At 34.2% G+C, this 10,063-nt stretch overlaps 1 protein-coding gene across 1 annotated transcript; it reads right to left on the bottom strand.

Annotated features, from left to right (window-relative positions):
- Positions 1–8,102: 8,102 nt before the first annotated feature.
- LOC108737463 (male-specific opa-containing protein-like) lies at positions 8,103–9,684 on the bottom strand. Its single transcript, XM_018470318.1, has 2 exons — positions 9,600–9,684; positions 8,103–8,445 (listed from the first exon to the last, which is right to left on the bottom strand). Exons 1-2 carry the CDS (start codon positions 9,609–9,611, stop codon positions 8,176–8,178), a joined length of 282 nt encoding a protein of 93 aa, XP_018325820.1. The 5' UTR covers positions 9,612–9,684; the 3' UTR covers positions 8,103–8,175.
- Between the last annotated feature and the right edge of the window lie 379 nt (positions 9,685–10,063).

Here is a 10,063-nt window from a genome sequence, read left to right as displayed (position 1 = left end):
CAATACACTTTAAGAGACGGGGAAAGTCCCAGAAGATTATAAACGGAACGTAGTAGTAACCATACCTAAAAATATAGGCATGGATAGGTGCGAGATATTTAGAACAATTAGCTTAACTTCCTATGCGTCAAAAATCAACTACAATTGTACAGAGGAGGACGGAAAAAAGGTCGGAAGAAGAACGCGAGAGTCTATTCTAGATTTATGGGTAACAATAGAGAAAACGATAGAAAAAGGTAAGGGTGTGTACATAAGATGGTAAATTTAGAAAAGGTTTTTGACAATGTTAAATAAGACAAGATGTTAAATATACTTAAAAATGTAGGGATGAGTTACAAAGATAGAAGAGTGATACTTAGTTTGTATAAAGAGCAACAGGCAGTTATAGAACTGGGTCTGCAACATTGTCAGAGAAGGTTAGAAATGAAGAGGTATTAGAAAGAATAGGAAAACAGAGGACTCTATGGAAGTCAATAATAATAATCTATCCGACTTACTACACAATAATTCGAAGGTTTGACCTATATTTGTGTTTTAAAACTGCCTATTTTCCTCAGAAGGGGTCTTTCCGTCTTATCTAGCTTTACCATGACGCCTTCTGTTCTCATACTGTTTCTGATAACTCTTCGTTCTTATCTTTTTAAATCCTAGGTACTTCCATCATCAGTCGATAACAACACATCTCAAAAGGCTTCTGACTTTTGCCCATCGTCCACGTTGTATAATCGTACAGATCCGTGCTCCAAACATATACTTTTTTAGGCAATGTCATATGTAGGAACGGTTGAACGGGCTGTATTTTTTTTTGTTTTATGTTTTCGTGGAAGAGGGGAAATCTTCAAGAGAACGGACGGTAAATATCTATTCACTTTATGTAAAGAAATAGCTTTACAGTCGAACTGAATAAAAAGTGTGGTTACGAGCTCTAGGGTAGAGCCCAAATTACCTCAATTATGCGAAACTGATTTACTTGCTGATCTGGCAAATTTCATAAACGAGCGTCTGCATTTTCGGGGATTCGTAAAGCCTGTAGATGTTTGCTCATTATGCAAAATGGATGAAGAATCGTTGTATCAAATATACAACGCTGGTATGTAGATTCTAAAGGCATAGTGTTTTGTTACAAATTCTTGAAGGCTCAGCTTCTTGAAATCAACACGCATAACGTTTCTGCATTTACACCAAAACTGCGCTGTTTGGAAACATTAAACATAGAAACGAAAATACGCGAACCAGAATTGAGTCGGTGTTCTCCCAAATGCTAAGCAGTGCTCTAAGATAACATCACACCAATGGTTCTAAACGTCAGTTTCTTGGTTTGTATCACGAAATATGTTTTTACCCTCTAACAATCTTAAAATAGAATCCATTAATTAATAAGCACAACGATCCACTACTAAAAGTTTCCGCTAATGTTCTTTACCTCACATAACGTGCTTTCTTTAGATAATCGTAATACTTGTAAATTCTCATCTGGAAAACGTGTGGAAACTGAAAATAAGTGCGAAATACGCACAAGGCAGATAATCTTACAATAACATATTTTATTTCTGATAATATAGTTGTAGGAAAAACACATTTCATTTAATTTCAAATGAGTTTGTAACAATAATCGGAAAACAACTACTGTCTTTCTCGTTAAATTTCCTTTATTATATTTTCATATTTTTCGTATTTCAGTATGAAATTTTCATTAGGCACCTGTATATCGACCTCGGTCGATTTATTTCGAATTAGCAAATGGAATTTGTGTATGGATTGTTGTTCAGTTGTTTAAAACTGTGTCAAGAACATGTCATGACCTATAAACAAGTTTTAATTACTAAAACAAAGAGGCACTAGGATGATGAAGTACAAAAATAGATTCGAATAATGTCTGTTTTTTTTCTGAGATTGCTGGTCAAATAAATAATAAAATTATTTTCTATTATCAAAGTTGGTACTTGTTTCTCGATTGTTCTCGTCTTTGCAAATATTAAGAAAGTTACAAGATATGTATGTATACAAGCATTCTCGTTAAGGTACAACTTTCCGATCGTGGTTGAAGAAAGTATTAGTCTTCCTTCGTTGCCTGATGCATCGTCAATTAACCCCGAATACAGAACCTTGTCAATCGACTAAAGCCGTAAAAAAAACAAATTCACAATGATTATAGAAGACCCTAATCATAAATACAGTGAAAATTGCCTAACTCAAACCACTAAATTTTCATTTCGAAGACAACGTTTTTACGTATAGTTATTACTGAACTCTATTAACCCTTACTTTCAATCTCAGGCAATAATATTAAACAATTTACTACTACTGCAACATTATGATTCTAACCTACCCGTTTTTCTGAAGTGAAACTTATTTATCGACGGTAGAAAGGAAAACAGAAAAGTGTGTAACGTCACGCGTCACGCGCCACGTGTGACCCCTAGTGGCTATGTCCAGAAGGAGTTACTTTAACAGGCTTCAGAAGCTAACCTGTTAGTACCAACCGATAAACTGAAAATTTCCATTTCGAGAAATTGTCAGCAAATCGCGCCTACCCTGTATATTATATGTATTGCATATGCGTTTATGTTTGTTTGTTTTGATAATTCCTCTGTGCAGTTTTGTATGGTGCAAGCATAAAAGTTTTTAACAAAGCTAAACCAATATTTCGCATTCGTCTGCTCCAAATAAAGCAGTAGTTTTCTGGTGTTTAATAATTAGTTAATGCAACAGTTTAAGCCAACTTTTTTTAAAAAATACTACTATACTGTACAATCTAAAGAAAATTTATGTATTATCTATTGGTTTGAGTTAAATACTCGAGCCATTCATTACTGCTTCAGCTAATTTTTCCGAAGATATAATTAATAGAAATTCCAATTCACATTCGAATATCAAGTTAGAGAAATGGAGAAATTGGAGGTAAATGTAAAATGATATATATATATATATATATCAAGAGAACAAAAAAGTAATCGAGTTAGAAAAGATTTTAGTCACCTGATATACTATGTACCTCGGTGTGATTTGGTGATTTTTAATTTTTGTTAAATGTTTTATATGATGGCTGATTGACTTCGAATTCCTTAGTCGTAAACAGCAGCGTCAGTGAATTGACTTCTTCGATCCAATTGTCCATCTTTTTCGAAACATTAGACGAAAACTTGCGTAAATTGACCTTGACCTCCAAACTTCGAGTTTGTTATTTAGTGCCTCATTGTTCCTATTCAATTAATTAGGTATCAATTAAACATTATGCATCAAGAAGCGCGTTGCTTTGATTGATTTAGTATTACTTGACTTGAAATTAAATTAGGAACGAGTGAGTTACATGATTTTGAAATTTCCTATTAATTCTTTCGATTAAAACATAAAGAGGGTCAATACAATTATTTATTTAAAACCATAATTGAACCTCGAAAGTATCCACAAATCAGTCAAACGATTAAATTCTGATGCCAGATTTGCTGCTGATTTTATTCCTTCGGTCTCGAACATTGTTTACTGTTTGAAGAAGCAGAAAATTGCAAGTATTATTTGAAAAGATATCTTATGTCATGGTACGACAATTCCAAAGTCACGCAAAGTGCTTTTTCTCTATGTGACTGAAATAGGTAATGCATTTGGCTCATTTAAAAATAAAATCTGAAGGAGGAAGAAGAAAGGTTTATAATATATATTCATACGTATGTAGAAATGCAGCATTTTGTTACGTTCCTTGAATTGAAATGAGAAGGTTAACGAATTTTGTTTATATTTACATCAGAGGTACCTATATTCAATTAAAGGAAGCTACTGGTTAATATTATTTGTTAACAGAAGGTCGTTTTCATAAGTGCTTACTTCATCCATCATCATAAGGTTGTCAGTCGCACCTTCGCTCTTTCCTATCCTGTACTAATCTTCGCATTTCCCTAAAACTAAAACATTCCACATTCTTCACTATTTGTGAACAGCAATTTAATCTAGGTTTATCTGTACTCTTCTTAACTGCTGTTACTGATTTTACTATCTTCTAATATGTCACTGACCAGCCTTTCATGCCTGAGAAGGTGTCCTACTAACTTATCTCGCCTATTTCTTATTGACTTCCATAGAGTCCTCTGTTCTCCTTCACTTCTAATCTTCTCTCTCCACGGTATTCTCATCATTCGTCTGCAACAACACACATTTCGAACGCTTCTAACTTTTTCTTTTCCACCGCGCCCACTGTCTATGTTTCGCACCCATACAGCGCCAGGCTCCAAACAACTTTAAAAATCTTTTTAGAATTACTAAATTAACACCGTTCTCGAGCATAGAAGTGACTTCTTTCCGTTGAAGATGACTCGATCCTGAGTTATCTGTTTTAAATCTCTACTGCTCCTTTATCCGACTTCCTAGACACCGAAAATCAGGCACTTCTTTTAATTATTCGTCTTCTACCTTTATATTCGCTCTTTTTTTACTTTTTCTTCCCTTGCATATCAGTATTTTTCTTTTGCATATCCGAAAATTCACCCTTGTTGACCAAAACGTACTTGACAGCTAATCCGGCCCTGCTAAATTGCAGGTATCTATTGTTTATTATTTGTTAGATTAGTATAGTAGTTATCTCTGTTCTTTTAATGTTTTCACACCTACAATCCATCGATGTAGCAATTCTTAAAGCAATTCGTTGCACTACACCTACTGTTAGTAAATCACACACAGGGCCGGCTTCGAATTGTACCTTGTTTTTTTTTTGCAAAAATTTTTATCCGTTAGCCACGCTGCTATAGGTACTCGCCAAACAATTCTTTACTGTATATAGTTGACACCCCTCGAATATTCTCAAAAATTCGAGAAGCACCCCATTTACTTTTGATTTTACATTATCATTTTTACGAAACTTAAAACCTTGAGACGTCTTACCTTATAAAGAACGTAAACTCCGTAACAGTGTGACCCAGCCTTAGCCCATGTAAAATAATTGGTGGACTATGTCCCAGGTCTTATTATTTGACAGTTAATTAAGTAATTTACCAGGAATAAAATATTGGAATCGATATTTGCCTAAAAGGTAAAATGGAACCTGATTTTAATCAGAAAATAATTTCGAAGACACACAGAATGTATGAATCAACATGGTCTATTTCTATGGTAAATTATGAACCCAGACCGGATTTTATAATTAATAATTACTATCTAATTGCAAAATGATTTATTTACGTTTCTAATATTATTTATAGAAAACATCTATTATAAATCGACGGACAGACACATGAGTGAGGTTCGTTATGATTCCGTTATTTCCTTTGCAATAGTTAAAATAGTACCATAGTCTTCAGTTAGCTGCATCGATGACCAGTATTTATTTTACGTATTCTGGTAAAAACATACAAATTTCTCAAAACCTACTTATGCGTACCCTGAAATTACTTTCAAACAGGCTGTAAATTTTCCGTGTGAAACACAGGAAGATTTTATCTATTCCAATCCGTCGAGACTCATTCAGTAAAGTCGTAAAGTCTCCTTCAAGAGTGGTTTTATATTAAAAAATATGGTAATGTGCTCTTCTCTATATAAACTACATTTAAAATGGAATGAAAAATGGATATTTACAAGAAAAAATGTGAACTACAGCTAGTGGTCGGCATCATACAATATAGAATTCTATTTAATTGCAACTGGAGGTTCCCGATCTTCAAAAGAAGTACCTACTCGAAAGAAACGTTTCCATAAAAAATATGACAAGAAAACTATAGAAATGCAAGACAATAGTACAATAATACTAAAAATTATGATAATTAAAGCATATGTGGTATTTTTGTTCTTTTTACTGGGAAGTCAGTCGTGTGGATCTTCCAAGTTGTACCCAGTCCACATTTTTATATCTTATTAAGACCGTTGCAGTAATGTTCTATCATTTTCTAGAAATATATTTTTTAAATGTTCACTCACTTCATTATTTAGGGACAGAAATCGTCCTTCTTTCATTTTAATGGGTATATAAATAAAACAAGAGGTTAGGAAGACTATGTGGCACAATCAGACGGACAGATACCGAAACTACAGAAACTCTTATAGTTTTTTGGCTTTACGCAATCATAAAAACTTAGTACGTATGTACAACAACAGAATCGGTAACTTGATTTCGAACTAAAAAAATCCCGCGCACGAGACGTATTAGAAAAAGTGAAAAGTCCATTGAGCTAAAACTTGAAAGATTTGTAAAAAGGATAAAATTAAATTAGTTAGTGCGTGATGTGTATGAAAACAGTCCATTTCAACTTTAACCAAAAGGATTAGACTTTCTATGTACACAAACATGTTCTTATATGTGTTGACGTGCAATACGTATACACAGACAGATTGAATCAATCTACTTGTGAGCCGGTTAAGGTAAAATCAAAATGCTTTTTTTCATAATAATAACATTTGAATGTAAAAATTGTAAACATTAAGTGAAATTAACTTTCCATCCACTACGCTCTATAGATTACCCCAAATAATAAGGAAAAATTTTTTGCTGTTGTGATGCCCTCGCCGGGAAGCGAACCCGCACCCCTGGTTTTACGCACCGGTAATCTGCAGAAAATGGAAAGTTAATTTAATTCATTAATGTTTATGTGTTAACTTCTTCGATAAATAAGAATGAAATAGGAAAAATATTGATACAATATAAACTCTCTGTAATGAAACTCTTCTGCGATATAAAAAAGAGAGACAAGATTACTTCGTCAGACACTTGGAAGCGACTAGTATCTAACATTAAAAATTTCTTAATTTTACATAATTTAACGTCTAAAATAGATTTTTATTTAATTTGTTGTGCTTTGTAGGTACCTAACGTTTACTACCTCTTAAAATCATCATCAGGATAAACAATGAATTAATTATGACTTATCTTCATCCTACCTGACCATACTGGCAGCAATTCTTACCTACAGTTCTTAGAATTAGCTAATACTTATTTGTCATTTTTCTGTCACTTCAATATAAGTGCAATGAATGATGAGGATATCAATGATAGAGATTAGAAATGAAGAAGTATTAGAAAGAACAGAAGAAGAGCGGACGCCATAGAAGAAATAGGCGAAATAGGTTGGTAGGACACCTTCTCAGGCATGAAGGTCTAGTCAGAGATATATTAGAGACAGAAACGGGAGTTAGGAGAGGTAGAGCTAGACCTACTATTCGTTTCAAGAAGTTAGAGATGTGCCTCTTCCCTTTATTAGGATGCGCCGTAGAATAATTCCAAATTCAATCATATCTGTCTGCGGAGCTCATTTCTCCACCGATCATCGAGCGAGAACTAGACAAAAGTGTACAGTACCATTTGCAAAATTATTTAAACTGCCTCGTTAAAATTTAAGAATATGTTTTATTTAAAAGCATATTTAGCCAAAAATAATAACAAGTGAATTAACTTAACGTTCTACACACCTATAAAACTTTTGCTTTGTTTTCTATTGTTAATTTATATACATTTTTGTTTTAAGAAATTGCTAAACATTTTCGTCTAGTACTGTACAGTTCTAGTCGATCTCCTAAGACCGCCCATAGAGAGCTCTGCTCGTTCAAGCTTGTTCCAACTATTTCTGTCTTGCTCACGCCTAGTGTGTATTCTTTCTATTTTCGCGCAGATTTCTTCAAGGTCACAATTCTAACAAATTGAAATGGACTGTAGATTAGATGACTGTTCGCAAACAGTTAAAGATGTGGGATGTTCTAGTTTAAGGGAAATGCGAAGATTAGCTCAGGATAGGAAAGAGTGGATGTGCGTGTCCAACCAGTCTTAGGACTGACGACCTTATGATGATAATGATTGGTACAATCTTTGACGATGATTTAACTGTAATCGCTCAATAATTTTACGTGTTTTCGTTAAGGCCTCGCTGAGTAGATGACCTAACAAATCATAGAACAAAATATGACGTGTTATTTATTATTTATACGCCATTTATCAGATTACGAATTTAACAGAAAGTAACGTCTTTCTCGTTGTTAAAGTAGGCACATGCCTTCTCGATCTTCCATGTCAATCGTCATTGCCGAGTACACGTCTAAAGATGAAGCAAGCACAAAGTGGGCACCCATTTATATCCTACATTATAATCAAATGCCGTTTCTGAACAATAAAAACTCAGTATTAGGTACTATGAAAAATTAATTTCGGTATATTTTTGCACTTTTGGTGTTTAAATTATTACAATTTATTTATTTTTTCCTTGGTTACAATACTAAAGCAGCAGCAGGGTATGGGTATGGGTGGATAGATGGGGCAGCATAAGCAGCTGCGAAGAATGGAGCCGCATAGGGAGCCGCAATTAGGGGAGCAGCGGGGGCAGCTAACGCTGGAGCAGCAACCAATGGAGCAGCTGCGTAAGCCGAAATTATGCCTGATGGTTTAGCTTCAGGTTTGGCCTCTGGTTTAGCTTCAGGCTTGGCCTCTGGGTTAGGTAAAGCGCAAACCATGGAGATCAATGCGATTGCAACGATTACCTGCGTAAAATTTTACAAATTATATTAACACAAAGGTTATCCGAAACTTATTAGGTACTACAGTAAAAAAGTGTTTGAATTTGGCAGCTTATTATTTAGTAATGAACAAAATGGTAAATACGTAAAACTACTAACTAGAAGGACCTTCATATATTAATAACAGTAGTTTGTCCAACCGATTGATAAAATGACAAATTCCGATACCAGTGATACGCTAAAAGTTGGACACGAGCAAGAGTCTATTGTCGCGTTCCCACAAGAACGAGTAAGGAGATTGCCTCTCGAAACGAAGGCGAGTGTGATTACTACCAGGTTCTAGTACGTAGCCAGTGCACTAACCCAATGTGTCAATTCATTAACATGTCGGACACCCTATTTTATGAATTACATTTTGAGATAAATTGATAAGTAAAGTATAGACTTTGTGAAACCAAGAAGTCTAAAGACAAGAACTTAAGTCAAAAGCGAATGTGTCTAAAAAGCATTATGACTAATGATAATAAAGGATAGAAGACAAAATGGCCGATTGCCCGATAAGCGACAATAATCGATTATAAATACAGTCTGTACTTTTTATATTAAACTAAATAACTAATCAACATAGAAATGCCCTCTTCGTATGACGTGTTTGCCATTTCCCTTCAATGTCATTATAAGCGGATTCTACTGTACATAAGAAGGGTCAGAAAAATGAGCGAAAATTAATTAATCATTATGGGTCACTATAGCCAGATATGATTTCTTAAGAATCAGTCATAATAAATGATATGTCATTTTAAACGAATTCATTATATCCAAACATTCCTATAGAGAATTTAAAATGAAAAGTAAACTTAACACTGCAATTACTTCGTATTAGGCGGATGGTCAATATAGGCGGAGTTATAATAAACGAATTCCACTGTGCACGGCTTGCTTAACGTACGGCGCAAGCCTCGAAAGCGTCTCTAAGGAAGTAAAACAAGAAAATCCTATTTATGTTTTGTTTTGTGTCTGACAACAAAGTTTTTGCGTTTATTTCTCGCCTTCTTGCTCGAAATTATTACAATTTTGCAATTTTTGCAATGTAAAAACAATTGCAATGTGAAGATAACAATAACAATATTATACTTAGATTTGGAGTTAAAAATTGTACAGACAAAGTTGCTACTTACGTTTCTGAACATTTTGGTTTCGTTTGGTTATTTATTGGCAACTTGTTAAACTTTCGACAAACTTCACAAGAATAAAAAACTATTATAGCGTTTCGTTTTTATATTTTTCCGAGACTTCCCCCAATCGCGGGTAATTTCGACAACCTGAAGTGTCTGATAGAGACATAATCAACGGGGATGTGGGTCACTCAAGTAAGTATGTGGTTAATACATATATAACATTAAATAACTGAGCTAATATTTCAACAGTTTACATGTCACGTATCCCTTTACGAAGCAGTTTGCTTATATGCCTTCTACACCCACGGAATATAAATTAATTCTGTCCTTTGAACCGATCGAAGAAAATATGGATTTGGAAATCGTATCAATAAAAGTTAGGACGAGGTCAGGCTCACTTTCCTGGATAATGAATGTTCTCGAAATCGAAAGTGTCCACCAACCTAATGTGTAATAATATTACT

This window comes from Agrilus planipennis, unplaced genomic scaffold (genome assembly GCF_000699045.2).
Source record: "Agrilus planipennis isolate EAB-ADULT unplaced genomic scaffold, Apla_2.0 scaffold155, whole genome shotgun sequence".
Taxonomy (NCBI): domain Eukaryota; kingdom Metazoa; phylum Arthropoda; class Insecta; order Coleoptera; family Buprestidae; genus Agrilus; species Agrilus planipennis.
Note: the sequence above shows the minus strand (reverse complement) of the source record. Positions and strands in the feature narration are given on the sequence as shown.